Source organism: Solanum pennellii, chromosome 11, assembly GCF_001406875.1.
Source record: "Solanum pennellii chromosome 11, SPENNV200".
NCBI lineage: Eukaryota > Viridiplantae > Streptophyta > Magnoliopsida > Solanales > Solanaceae > Solanum > Solanum pennellii.
Genome location: NC_028647.1, coordinates 66,116,872 through 66,132,028, shown reverse-complemented (window position 1 = coordinate 66,132,028; position 15,157 = coordinate 66,116,872). Strand labels below are relative to the sequence as shown.

The following is a 15,157-nucleotide window of genomic DNA, read 5'->3' as shown; positions in this document are numbered from 1 at the left end:
CCACACTTTCTTTTCGTTTGGTATTCGTAGCAGTTTGATTAAATTTTAGCTCGTACTCGAAAGTTTCATATTGAACAGATAAATTGTTCATTTTTACTATTATTCTGCTACCAGGACACTTGCTCCCAAGTTGTAGAGTTGTTAAATTCTTGTATCATTATCATAATAAGTTCATAACTTTTAACAATAAAGATAGTGGCTTTGTCTCTAGATATTAAGTTATATCATAAATTATAATGTTTTTTTATATGATCAATGTATATATAAAATTATATATTAAAATGTTACTCAAAATTTATGCAGTATTGAATTTTAAAGTTAACTGTTACATAAATTAGGAGGAAAAGGATATGCATATATAGTCATAGAACCACTTACCACTTCTAGAAAATTAACAAGAAGCTAATTGAATTCTTCCTACACATTATTCAATTCTATCCACTCCTATCGTTTGTCCCCTTATTATTTTTTATTGCTTTTGATGAGTAACATCTAAATATCACTAACCGCTCATGCTTATCACTTTAATAAAAAGTTAATATAGTACTTTTTTTAACTTTTTTTTCATCGATTAAATAAGTGATACTAACACATTGTATATGATCAAATAGTATTATATAAAATGAAATTAAGAAAATAATAACTATTCAATCACATAACTGAGTGTAGAATAGTACATAACTTTATCATTGTGACCATTTATAATGAATGATGAATACTATATTTGTGTGATAAAGAAAGTAGCTACGTGTTTATGTGGTAACTAAACTATTCCTCTTTGAGTTACTGGTATAAATAATCATAGTCTAATGCACAAAGGTGATTGGAGAATATATTTTCTATCTTTTTAATCATCCAATCATGTCCTTCCGTTTTGCCGTATCAAAATGAAAGTTGTGCTAATGCTAATAGTAGTGGATTACAGAGTTAAAATCACCACTAACTCTAATTGCATCCTAATCAGATCCCCAGGGGCGGAGTTAGTACGTTAATTACAGATTCAACATAATTTAACAATTTTAATAAATAGAATTGGAATCAAAATTTGAAATTTAGTATTTTTATGTTGTCGAGTTATAAACTAATAGTTTATATTATATATTTAATGAATTTTTTGAGTCAAATATAAAATTTAAACTAGCATTATTAAATTTGAATGAACATATATAACATATACACTAGATAAAAGATTTGCTGGATAGCGAAAATATTTCACATTGAAACAAACTTAAAAGTCAAAGAAATTAAATCAAAGCATCATGAAATGGCTTCAATAAGAGACTTAATTTTAAAGCACTACTACTAATCCTCTTAAGAGAGGCCTAGCACCTCCTAATCATTTCTTATTTTTTTCACCACTACTAATATAGTAATATACAAGTTAAAACTTAATATTTTTCTTGTAAAACCTATAACAAACTATAACAATTTTGTTTTTGTTTTTTCTTTTCAAATAAATGAACTTCCTAGCAATTCGTCTTTTTTTGGTCCTCAATTTAACCATTTGATATATGAAATCTGTTGTCTCGTCTAATTCAAAGTCATGTTCCTATCGAAAGTTATTCCAATCAAAATCTTTCCAAAGTGACTCTAGGGAATAATCCCATAGGGGTGAAATGGACCCCATAATTGGTTTATTCATTTTTTCTTCATTTTCTTCTAACAATTCAATATCTTTCCAAATTTCATCCATAGAGTAAACTTTCATACTTTTTCCATCTTGTTCTTGATCACTAGATTTCTTTTCTCCTTCAACTTGCAAGAGCTTGAGTCCACCCGTATCGTAGAAGTTTCTTTCATTTTTTTCGTGAGTGATTGAAGAAGAAGAAGAAGAAGAAGATGGAAAAACAGAAGACTTTTTCCTCTGTTCTTGAGCCTTTTTCCTCATATGAGTTCTCCAGTAATTCTTAATTTCGTTATCAGTACGTCCTGGTATTTTTCGGGCAATTCTTGACCATCTAAACACAAAAATAAAAAAGATAACATCATATATATATATATATTGAAATTAAAGAAAAAAATCATCAATAAATCTAACCTGAAGTATGACAAAGGAAATTAATAATCTTCATGTTTCTTGTTGAATATAACAAAAGTTCAACTTAAAATATAACTATGATGCTTGTTGCTAACAGGATCTCCATTCCAAAAGGAAGGAAAATTATAACTAACAATCAAAAGTAAAATGATAAATTAAAAAAATAATAATAATAATAATAAAGTATAGTTTGAGACGTGTAAGGATATTAAAATATATTGCATAAACCACGCTAGAACTCCTCCATATAACATAACAATAAAAAAAGTACAAATAAATTAAAATTAAAAAGTGAATATTTTGAATTACCTATTTCCCCATTTGGAGTGAAGTTCAAGAACAAGACGTTCTTCTTGAGGAGTCATTTTTCCATGTTTGAGATCAGGATTCAAATAATTAACCCAACGTAACCTACAACTCTTACCTGTTCTTTTCAACCCTAAAACATAACATAAACACATCACAAACAACTATACATAATTAAAATTAAAAGTAATTAAAGAAGAGATTAGAAACTTAACTGTTAATTGGGATAAAAGATAGAGAGACTATTTTTTTCTACTAATATTTATACCTATATACTATGATGTTTTTTTTTTATAATTTGTCTCCCGCCAATCACCTTAGTTTCAAACCTGAAACTTTGGCAAGAAAATCCCATCGTCGATCTCCAAATAATTTAACATAAAATAAAAGCTGAACGTCTTCTTCTTCTGTCCATGGACCTCTTCTCATTATTTCTTCTTGCACCATCTTTTTTTTTTTCTATTAATAATAATACTTTCTCCTTTTTTATGTGTGGTTCATATTAAGGCTACTTTGATATTTATACTACGAATAATTGCCATCATGGAGAGTTTTTCTTTTCTTTTTGCCTTGTGGGGTAGGGACAATTAAACGAGAAAAAGGCGAATTCAGATTTTAAATATTTTAATTTTAGATTAATTAGAAAATTATAAAGAATGTCTAAAAAAATTTATATTATTATAATTTTGGACTAAGTTCACTTTTGTTGTTATACTTTTTATTCGAAAATATCTCTATGGTTACTTAATTAGGTCAAAATTCAAAATTTAAGGGATGGGGGCGGGGACAATTAAGTGTATATTAACCAAAGTTAAAGAAACGAATTTAGAGTTAAAATTTCTTATATACAGACACTGTAATAATTTTAAATTAATTTATAAAAATGAAGTTTAAGATTTAAATATGATAGAGTTTAGACTTTTAAGTTGGTGGTTCTATCACTATTTAATGAATTTTTCCTAAATTTTTGCAGAATATTATAAGAAGCAGCTTTATAGTTTCTTTTTTTAAAAAAAAAAATTTGATATTTGCTTGGACTACCTTTTATATATCTTTAAATATATATAATATTTAATTTATGTTCTATTAATCAATAATATATGATTCATTTTTCTTCAAAATAACAATTTATATGTGAGATCAAGGAAATTTCATAGGCTTTTATATATATATATATATATATATATATATATATATATATCATTTTTAATTCAAAAATAAATAAATTGTGAGTCTAATATAACCAAACAAGTGGCTCAACTGTGTGCAGAGTAATGTTGCATATGATGAAAGCCACTAACATGAAATACCAATATTGGTGATCATAAAAGAAGATAAGACAATCGTACGTGGATGTTACTTTCATAAAATATTTGCTCTCAATTTAATATTTAATTTTTCACCGCTAAATAATTATTATTTTCTATTCTATTTTTATTTCTTTTTTAAAATAATATGACAATTAAATAATAGTACAAATGATGAAAGATATAAAAAAACTAGATGTACAAGTTAACGGCTAGTACAATTATAAACACTAATAAGCCTTAACACACGAAAGCAAGGTAACACTCCACTATACATCTACTAATATTCTACCTTGAGACGTGCTACTCACATCCTCTTATCTAAAGTCATGTCTTCAATAATCTAAAGTTTCGTCATATATTGTCTAATCACCTCTCCTTAATACTTTTCAGGCCTACCTCTCACTTTTGCATCCAACCTCTCACACCTCCTCAATGAGGTTTTTGCATATCTCCGCTTTACTTATTCAAATTAAACCATCACAATCTCGCTTCTCTCGTTTTGTCCACCTTAGAGGTCACTTTTATCTTACTCCGAATAACCTCATTCCTAATCTTATCGCCCTTAGTATGTCTACACTATCGCAACATTTTCATTTTCGCAATATGCATCTTTTGAATATGTGAGTTATTCTGCTTCGTTTCAACAATATCGGTATAACCATCACTCTACAGAGTTTACCTTTAAATTTTGGTATTACCAATTTATCAAATAAGACTCTGAAGACCAGCCTCAACTTTTACACTACACTTTTAATACGATATGTGATATCATCATCGATATCTCCACTTACCTACATACTTGAGGTACTTCAAATTATCTTTCTTGGCGATAGTAAGCCTCACTTCTACGCCTTCATCATGCATGAAATCACTAAATCTGCACTCCAAACACTCCATTTTGTCCTTCTCAATCTAAACCCCTTATCCTCCCGAGTTTGTCTTCACACTTTTGGCATATCATTAACTACGATATATATCTCTTTAATCAATACAATACCATCCGCAAATAATATACACCAATAAACCTCATCTTAAGTACATCGCATCACTTCATTCTATCACTAATACAAATATTGTTCAATAACTCAATCACTTTTTTAAAAAATATTTTTCATCAAAAAAAAAATTCCTTTGGGTCTAACACACCCTTGGTGAATATCTTTTCTCAAATTGATAAATACCAGGATAAAGACTAGTTTTTTACTATGTCCCTTGACTTCAGCTAAGGCCATTTAGTGTTACTTAAATGATGAATAGGATCTACAGAAAAATAAAAGGTGAAGGAGCTACTGGTCAATAGAAATACTTTTCTTTTTTTTAAAAATGGTTTCTCCTTTTAATTATATTTTTTTGATAATTTTTAATTTTATCTTTTCATATGATATATCTAAAATCACAAACTTAAAGACATTTAGTATTAAATGCATGCATAAAATAACCATCGTTTCCTTACTCATATTTATTTAATATAAAACAAATCAATTTTCCAACAAAAAATATTGTACATTGTGATCCCCCTCGTTCATCCATGTATTACTAATTTTTGTACTACAGTCTACAGATGATAAATTAATGGTTTTACATAATTAATGTGGACATAATTTATTTTCGAATCAAACAATTTGTTGATCATATAATTTCATAGCCATGTAAATATCATGTCATATATACTCTAAGTTACATATTTTATAAAAAAAACAAAAAAAAAACGGACAAGATAAAAAGAAATCAAAGGAGTAATAATTTCAAGAAGGAAAAAAAAGTACTCCTTAAACCTCTTTTTTTTAAAACAAAAACTTTTTGGTATGAGAAACCAAACATGATTACGTTACAACACATAATGTTAAAAATCAATATGATAAGAAATATATAAAAATGGAATATGGGATCATGTAATTAGGAGGTGTGAGGGTTGACTATAGTAAGTTATAAGAAAGGTAGAGATAGGCCAAATGAGAACTGAGGGAGATGATTAGTTATGATATGACATATCTTCAATTTATTAAGGACGTAACTCTATATAGGAAAATTTTAAAATTGAGAATAAGGTAGAAAAGTAGTAGGTAATTAAATATGTATAGTCTTTATGTGGGGGAGACATGGGGTCAATCTTCTCTTCTCATCTTCTCCTTAGTTAGTAGTATTTGTGTTATTTTGATTACTCTTTTTTATGTAAATAATCTATTAAAAATAACTTTTCTATCTCACAAATATAAAAAAGAAATTTATATATATTATATATCTTTCATAAATTTCATTTATGAGATTACACATTATATTGCTGTTTTCGTAATTCAGAGCATGTATAAGGAATTGTTAGGCAACAATAGTCAAGAATTTATATATGGTTAGTTCCACATGGCACAACAAAACTGGGGTATATATATAGAGTCAAATGGACACTCAAATTGAAAGAGGGGAGGTATAATTTTAATGGATGGGATAAAAGATGATAAGATATTAAATTCTTAAAATAACATGATAAAATATTGTCATTTAACCTTCTCTAAAGAATTAAGTGGCCAGGAATATTTATAGTAATTTAAGTGACTTATTTTATTGTTGAATGTTGATGTTACATATTTAGTGTTGATGTCACGTCTATGCACTAACATATAGTATAGTGTAAGTGGTCTAGTGGGTAAGAGTTGTTTTTATCTAAGTAGTAAACTTAAAGATCCCAATTCTTTCTTCTTTTTAATTTAGTGTTAGCAATTTATTTTTAAGTTTCGATTAAATTTACATATACGATATTGTACAATTTATTTGGAAGTAGCGCTACTAATAAAATTTTCTTTATATCTAAGATTGAAATTCGAAACTCCTTAATTTAATATGAAACGATCTCATAATTGTCCACAAACTCATGTCGATAAAGATCCCATTTCCTTGGTTGGTAGGGTATACATATTACTAGAAGTTTTTAATGATTGATTAAGGTCGTTACTAAGTGATTTGGTTTTCTGATTATATGAATGTTTTATCAATATTTCTTTTCCCTTTCACATTGCAATCATTATATATGACTACTATAGCTTGATTAGTATCATAATTATAAATTTATAGAGTGTATTAACTTTTTAAATCACCATTGGGGATTTCTAAGGGTTGGCTCATAATTTAATATGCATTTTTTAGTAAAGCAATGGAAGTTAAATCGAATAGTAAAATAACAATAAACCTAAATAACTATATATCCAATTGCTCAATTTTAAGTAGCCAATATATACATGTATATAATCAACATGTTATCTATGGATATGTTGATCAGGAGCTCACTGACCTTGATTTAAAAAATAGTAAAAAAACAATAATTAAAAAAAGCAAACAATAAATCAGATTGGTTATTTAAATAAATGATTACTACAATATCAATTCCTTTATGCATTTTCGAAGGGCAAGTGAGAAGAGGCAAATGGGATTGATAACATCTTAATAAGTTTTCCTAAAATGAATCATCAGATTGCGAAACACGAGTCCAATCAGACTTTAATTTGAATTTTATGAATTTTAAACTTTAATAATTAATTTAAAAGATAACAATTATGTTTTAAATTTAATATATACATATTTAGTGAACATCAATATAACATTACAAATATACTATTGAAATAAACTTTACTAGATTCTATGAAATCAGCATACGATCTACTAAATAAGCTTTATTGTAGGAAAAAAATATATTTCTATCATATCTATTAAATTTATTATATTTTTTTTAAAAAATAATGTTCTCTCCTCCCACTTCTCCTTTTTTCTCCACTCTTTCTGATTGATGTGGATGGTACTTAGAAGCAATCGACTATCAATGTATATTTTGATATCAGATACATATATTTGTTAATTGTGATTATATATATATATATATATAGATGAATTTGTGAAATAAAAATATAAAGAAGGATAGAAATAATAGAAAGTACCCTAGATATATGTAAATCACATTAAACACACTTAAATATAGTTATTTAGAATAAATTACACATAATTATACTTATACATAGTTACCTAGCAATTATTTCAACCTATAGTTAGCCCCAATAATAATGTGTTTGAGTTTAAAAAAAAAAACAGCAAATCCATATCCAAATCTAAAAAATTTAATAAAAAAGCCTTTTTCCACCGATACCTTAACAATTAATCATATAGAAAAATGTATCGTTTTTAGCTGCATTTTAAAGCACACAAAAGATACAAATATTTTATCTATTTTTTTATTTTTTTTTGAAATTGCCTTTTTGGGACAGAATTTCCATACACAGCATCATCAATATAAGAAGATAAAGATAAAAACAATTAATTATTCCTTTTATCCTTATTTGAATATCAGTGTGATAAGAAAGATATAAATATGATAACAATTAATTGTTCCTTTTTGTAATGGATTAGATTTATGAATTAGGATAATCGTCTTATCGAAGTTGCCATTCTTGGGTGTCATCCATCACATATTGTGTATGCTTATCATTTTCATCCGTCTCAATTTGCATTACACATCTAAATTTCGTTATTCAAATAAAAATGATATTTTTCTCAATAAATTTTATTTAAATATACTTTTATAATTTGGTATCACGAAAGTCAAAGTTTTGCTAGCTATTAGATACTTCTACCTCAAATTTTGGACACTTTCATGCTTGTGTTCTCAAACAGCAATTACATAACACAAAATATATCACCTCCTTTAATTATATACATCTCATCAATCGAAACAGATACAAGATTTTATAATTTATGGACGATAATTTGCACAGTCAAACAAACTTACATATTTTAAGTTATATAATAAACGCTTAAAAATACATCTAATAAACTTTTTCAAATTTTTAATGAGAAACATTTTATAATATATTTAAACATTCAATCGTAACACGTCGGGTCGGTGCATGAATGTGTTGATATTTGAGTAGAGAAACACAAAAAAATGGAAGAAACAATATATAGGGCACGTTGCTGCGTACTTTGGGAATGGGAAATATAGAACATCTGGAAGATAGATATATCCCATGTGAATATTGGTCCTTGAATTACTCCCTAATTTGGACATTTTTGCCTATCAAACACATGCACCTCCTCGTTATGAATTACAATGATGATGATTCACACATGTATTTAATATAAAGTTTTTTTTTTTTAAAAAAAGATTTCTAATGAAAATGATGCTTCGTAAGACCCATACCTAAAATATTTGGAATTTTGTTGATAACAAGATGGTGTACTTTCCAATACAGAGAGATATGTTCCTTTTACCCTAGGGATGAAAGGTCACTACTCAAGATTTATTTAATGTTTAACTAATTGACAAATAGTTCCAATTTTGCAAACATATTTTTATGTTTAGATTGAAATTAGCAATAAGAATTTTAGAACAAACAATTGGTCCTTACAAATACATCCATAGACCAAATGAACATATATCACAACCAATTGAATACGATCCTGCTATTAACAAAGGTGGAACCAAATTTTTTAGTTATGGCTTCTGAGTTACGATTATATTAGTGTATTATATCTATCAAATAAATATCTCTCTATAAATATATATAATAAAATATTGATTTACAATAAACATTAATCGTGTTTTATTTACATAAAATAAAAGTCAAAAGTCATACAGAGTATACACTAAATGTACATTATGATACATGAAAAAACTAAATATAACTATATACACACTATTACATTATGATATACCCAAAAAGCTAAACATAATTTAACTATACATGAAGTATATATTAATTATTCACTTCTGACCAACTCAAAATCTCCTATACAGTCTCAAATTTTAAAATGAAAACATCTCAATATTTTTAGTCTTTTAATATATATATATATGTGTGTGTGTGTTTGTGGTACATCTACGATCTAACTGCACCACATTCGTATAAAGCCAAATCCGTCATTGCCCTGCTGAGCTTGCATCACCTTGACTCAGGTTTTGATTGTGTCACGATAAAGCCTAACTATATTTTCAATTTCAATTTGATCTAAGATATGTTCAAGCCCCTCACATTAATTTCACTCCTAATCATATAGGTATTTGGACATAAAAGATGTACCTTTTAAAAAAAATATAATATTTCAACTTGATGCAAATTTGAATTAATCAAAATTCAAGGTAATATCGAATGATAAAAAAACAAAAAGTTGCAAATACGGTAAAGATACGGTAACATCAAGGTGCAGATAATATCGTACATTCTTGTCCAATTTAACAAAAGATCTGCCTTGTGAAATCTCCTCAAAAACTGATTGGCTTCATGTTTGTTTTTAGTTGGAAAAATTGATTCGATATATATTAGATGGACGCACCACATCCCTCCGTTCATTTCAATTTACGTGATATTGGTTAATTTGATACAATACGTTTAAGATTTTTTAAAAAAATATTTTTTAAAATTTATGGTATAAAATAAGTCATAATTATTTATGGATTTATAAATCAACTCATTAAAAGTAAAATAGATATTTTAAAGTTAAATTGTTACTAGATATAAATGTATTATTTTCCTTAAGACTAACTAATTAAAAAGCACAATATATCACGTAAATTGAAACAAATGGACATAAAGTATATTACTAATATTAATACGAAAATTTCCAAACATTTGGGCCAAGTAAGTTACTTTATTCAATTACTTTAGAGAAAAATACGTTTTTAGTAACATAATAATCATGGTAGGATTTAGTCAATGTTTGGTGAAGTATCACAAAAGTGTTAAGTCAACTCTTTTTGAATTAATTTGAATTTACTCCGACAAGAATCAATAAGAATTCAAATAAACTAAATGTTATAAAAATCAAACTGCTTAATTCAAAAATACTTTATGTATCTAAAGTGAACTAGAAATGTGTACCAGAAATTTAGAGTAGACATAAATCATAAAATTAAATTATTAAATCAAATCAAAATTTAAAACTTTGATATTTGATATAGATTTTTAATTATCAATTATGAAATTATCAAACTCTAACTTTAAAAATATCTAACTAAAATCATAAAGATAGGTTAAAGAAAATAGTGAGAGAAACATAATCAGAAATCAAAAAAAAATGTAAAGAATTGTAGAAATTCTACTTTCTCCTCCCTCTTTTTGTTATACATGTCATCCTTATTAAAAATAAATATTCTAAACTAATTATTATTTTAAAAAAATAAGTATATTTAGTTGTTTGCACTTTTACCCTAGATCATAAATATAAAAAGATACAAATGACATAATTATTAAATTGGAAGAAATAAAAAATAGAATAATATATTCAAATTATGACAAGGAAAATGGATTTAAAAGAAAATAAGATATGAAAAAACAATTTAATTATGCAAATATTTCTATTATAATTACTAATTCTCCTATATATTTTTTTATATGTTGTCTCTTTAATAATGAACAATTTCATACTAGATTTTAAATTATATATATATATATATATATTTTTCTACTAGATATATTCTGAAATACATATTCACATAGAGACAAGTAAAAAAGATAGATGCGTATCACACAGGATAATGAATATGATATATATATACCATTTTGAATTGTCTCAAGCACATTACATAAGTCACTTCAATATAAAAATTTTAATCACCCACCCCCTGTAAATAAATAAATTCAGATGAATTAAAATCATAAAAGAGAAGAAAATAATTAATAGAGTAGAAGACAAGTGAAATGAAATTTGTCATATAGTTGTTGTCTGCCGCATCCTATTTTGAAATCTCTGCTCCCTCCCTCTGTTTCACTAAATTAATCCCCCGGCATTCACACTTACAAGCATTTAGCCTCGTAAACACATTCCCTTCATCTTCTCTCTCTATATATACACACACACATCTTCTTCTAATTAATATAAAAACCTATGGCGACATTTGTTAGAGCAAAGGACCAAAATGGGAAAGATAGAGAAACTAGTAACAAAGTTTGGATTGAAAACCCAAATCATAAGCTCAAATCTGAACGCAAAGTGCCTGTTGTTTATTATCTCACTAGAAATGGACAACTTGAACATCCTCATTTCATGGAAGTTCCAATTTCTTCCCCTGACGACGGACTTTATCTTAGAGGTACACATACATACTTAATTTGCCAGAGTAATTAATTGATGGAATTTTCACCATGGACTTTTCATTGTCATTCTCAGATGTCATCAACCGCTTGAATTTTCTCAGGGGAAAAGGCATCGCTTCCCTCTATTCCTGGTCTGCCAAAAGGTCAATTACTTCTTCTTTTTGTTAACTATGTGATATTAGCATTAATAAATGTGAAGTCGTGCTTTTCTCTGCAATGCAGAAGCTACAGAAATGGATTTGTGTGGCACGATTTGGCGGACCATGATTTTATATATCCAGCACACGGCCAAGAGTACGTTCTCAAAGGATCACAACTTGTTGAGGGTGCAACAACTCTTTCCACATCTAAAAATCAGGTCTCGGAAGTGAGAAAACTCAGCGAATTCCCGGCTGTATCACGGCGGCGCAACCAGTCCTGGTGTTCTGCCGACTTCCACGAATACAGAGTCTACAAAGCAGAGTCGTCCAGCAACGAATACTCCGGCAAAGCCGCCGCCGATGCGTCCACTCAGACAGACGATCGCCGTCGCCGGCGAAGAGAAATTGGAATTGCTGAAGAGGAAGAAGAAGAAGATTACCAGTCAACAGAAGTTAGCATTTCACCTCCGCCGTCTGATTCAAGTCCGGAAACACTTGAAACGTTGATGAAAGCCGATGGTAAGGTAATCGTACGTCCAGAAACAGATGAAACGGCTAATACTAATGAATCGAATGGGAAGAGCAGAGGATCTTCCGTGTTGATGCAATTATTATCGTGTGGGTCAATGTCGTTCAAGGACTGTGGGCCCGGTGGTTATGGAAAAGATCATGGGCTTTCATTGATTTCCCATTACAAATCGAGGGTGCCACGTGGACCGGGATTGCATTCGGTGGCAGAGATCACGGAGCATCAGGGAATCACAAAGCTAGAAGATAAAGAAGAGTACTTGAGCGGAAGCTTAATAGAGACAAACAAGGACGAATATCCAGCTCTGAAAAGATCTTCATCATGGAATGCAGATCGGTGAGTATTATTACTCCTAATACATGATCATACTTTGCTTCCTGTCAAACTGTTTGCTTGGAGTCATTTTCTCAATAATGTTTTGTTTCATTCAAACAAAAATAAAATGAAAGTCATAAATGTCACAATCGATGATAAATATATATACAAATTCAGTACAATAACACAGATTGTTTTCTATGAACAACCCTGAGGCCATAACATACATTCAAGTTAAAACTCAATCGATTAATAATACAAACATCTATTCAAGTTTTAACTAATTTCATAAAGGAATTACTATGTAGTTGTTAACGGGATTGAGTTAAGAAAATAAGGAGTTTCATTCAAATCCTCTTTGTTAGGAAATTACCCTGATAGATATGGAATTTCATTAATGCCTTATCGTGTATACTAGGAGTTGGTTTTCTAATGATTTACAAACTTGTTTTTAGTTTTATAAGTTTATTTTTACATATAATGTCATTTTCTAAATCCTCGGAAGGCATTTTCATGTGGTTAATTAATCTACCCTGACATAGGAAAAGAACTATTCAAGACAGTAATTTTTCAGAAATATCAGTTTCTGCAATTTCTGATTTAAGGTGATTGAGCATTTATTATTTTCCATAGGAACAAAAATTAGCTGGAAATCAAGTTGATATAGCATTACACGTCTATATAATTATTAACTAGCTTACATAAAGGGCAATTCAGCAGTGATGGGTAGCAGTATAGTTTGTGAAAATATTTTGTCCTGTTTTCATGATTGAAAAGTACAATTTCCTCTTGTAACTTTAGTATAGGCCATAGGTACTATGTCATAGTCAAATTGCCTTACAAAGTTTACCTAATTAATTGATCAACCTTAATAACTTGGATGTAATCTTTCATCTAGATACACTTGTGCAGAAAAAAGAAAAAATTTAATTTAGTATTAAAGCATTATTGCTGCCCGTTGCTTAGACTCATTCTTCTAGCTACCTATAGCTATAGGCTATTAACTGCTGCATAAATCAAACTAACCTCCGTATTCTCAATGTATCATTTATAATTTCTTATTACTACTATTCGTTGCTGCATTTTGTTTTGTATCCACTATGCTATCTTTATCAAAAGCAGTACTGTTGGTAGGAATTAATGAAGGTTTGAATGTATCATATCTTTTCCAGACTCCGCTTGTATTGGATTCTTTCGTAAAATAAATTAACTATACTGGGGTTGTTTTTGGTTTGCAGGAGTGCAAAATTGGAAATAAGGGAGAAGGAGATAGAAGGGGTGAGAGCAAAATGCATTCCAAGAAGGCCAAAGAATCAATCCAGCAGAAAGGAATTAGGAAGAAGCATTGACTTGTCTTGCGTTAGCAGTGGGGCAAGTATTTCTAGTAGTAGCAGTAGCCAACATGGTAGCAAAAGGCTAGTGGTTCCACCCCAACTGTAGATGTACAGCTAAATTAAGCAATACTAGTTTAAGAATGATCAGTACCATTCACCTAAACAAGTATGTTGTAAATACAATGGAATTAGCTATAAATTTCATCTGCCAAATCACTTGAAGTTAATATAATTTTGATAATCTATTATGACTAGCTAATTCGTCAAAATATGGAAAGTGAGACTGAAATGATCTAGAAATGTGAAGTGAAAATGCAGGATCTGATTAGTCAAAACATGACACAACTTCAATTTACGGACGACATAATCTTAGAGGACACATATTAGAATAAAGCGTTTGTTAAGTAGATGAGAGTTATCTGGTTTATTGTTCCATCCTAGTGTTATTTGAGAGTTTCCCTATTTTACTATTTTGCATTTGTCTCGACTTCTTTATTCTTATTATTTTCTCTTCACAAACTCTTTTGTAATGCCAAGGGATAACACACATGAGCTTAATTAAAGAAAAGACATTTGGCAGCTGAGACCTTATTTTGCGTTAAAACATTATTATATATGTGACTTGGTCAAATTTCTTGATATTATGTTGACCTTTTCTACCATCTAGAAGTTATAAAAGAAAAAACTACTTTTCTACATAGCCTCAGCATCGATTAGAAGAAGACCTATGAATTGTTTAATCTGAAAAAAAAAAGAGTTGTGTTGACCTTTGGCTCCTTTTTTAAAAAAATAGAATAAAAACTCGTAAATGGCGACAAATATGACTTGTAAAAAGTGGAAATTCAGAAGAGAAATTGAATATTTTATTACTCGTATAAAAAAAGTTAACAGCTCTACCTTTAAGACCTTTGAATAATTGTCAACATTGTCTTATATCGATGCAACAAGATTCACCCCACTTCACAAGAAATAAAGTTTAAAATATATTAATCATACAATACAAATTTGAAAAAATCAATTAATTACATAAATATTCCTACAATATTTACTTAAATCTCTTTATAATTTGAAATATATATATATATATATATATATATATATATATATATATAT

The 15,157-nt window shown here is 28.5% G+C and overlaps 2 protein-coding genes across 2 annotated transcripts; one reads left to right on the top strand and one right to left on the bottom strand.

Annotated features, from left to right (window-relative positions):
- Positions 1 to 1,190: 1,190 nt before the first annotated feature.
- LOC107003095 (transcription factor MYB48) lies at positions 1,191 to 2,837 on the bottom strand. The gene is made up of 3 exons (XM_015201349.2): positions 2,674 to 2,837; positions 2,348 to 2,477; positions 1,191 to 1,958 (listed from the first exon to the last, which is right to left on the bottom strand). Exons 1-3 carry the CDS (start codon positions 2,789 to 2,791, stop codon positions 1,550 to 1,552), a joined length of 657 nt encoding a protein of 218 aa, XP_015056835.1. The 5' UTR covers positions 2,792 to 2,837; the 3' UTR covers positions 1,191 to 1,549.
- Positions 2,838 to 11,332: 8,495 nt separating this feature from the next.
- Positions 11,333 to 14,292, top strand: LOC107003472 (protein UPSTREAM OF FLC). Its single transcript, XM_015201811.2, has 4 exons — positions 11,333 to 11,722; positions 11,800 to 11,869; positions 11,949 to 12,731; positions 13,949 to 14,292. The coding sequence occupies exons 1-4, from the start codon at positions 11,518 to 11,520 to the stop codon at positions 14,148 to 14,150; spliced, it is 1,260 nt and encodes a 419-aa protein (XP_015057297.1). The 5' UTR covers positions 11,333 to 11,517; the 3' UTR covers positions 14,151 to 14,292.
- The last annotated feature ends 865 nt before the right edge of the window (positions 14,293 to 15,157 follow it).

What these genes read in the sequence shown, in the direction of transcription:
- LOC107003472 (XM_015201811.2), top strand. Translation starts at nt 11,518, where the DNA reads ATGGCGACATTTGTTAGAGCAAAGGACCAAAATGGGAAAGATAGAGAA. An exon ending in CGACGGACTTTATCTTAGAG is followed by an intron (nt 11,723 to 11,799) that starts GTACACATACAT and finishes TGTCATTCTCAG; the next exon opens with ATGTCATCAACCGCTTGAAT. An exon ending in TATTCCTGGTCTGCCAAAAG is followed by an intron (nt 11,870 to 11,948) that starts GTCAATTACTTC and finishes TCTGCAATGCAG; the next exon opens with AAGCTACAGAAATGGATTTG.
- LOC107003095 (XM_015201349.2), bottom strand. Translation starts at nt 2,791, where the DNA reads ATGGTGCAAGAAGAAATAATGAGAAGAGGTCCATGGACAGAAGAAGAA. An exon ending in TTTTCTTGCCAAAGTTTCAG is followed by an intron (nt 2,478 to 2,673) that starts GTTTGAAACTAA and finishes GTTATGTTTTAG; the next exon opens with GGTTGAAAAGAACAGGTAAG. An exon ending in CACTCCAAATGGGGAAATAG is followed by an intron (nt 1,959 to 2,347) that starts GTAATTCAAAAT and finishes TTTTGTGTTTAG; the next exon opens with ATGGTCAAGAATTGCCCGAA.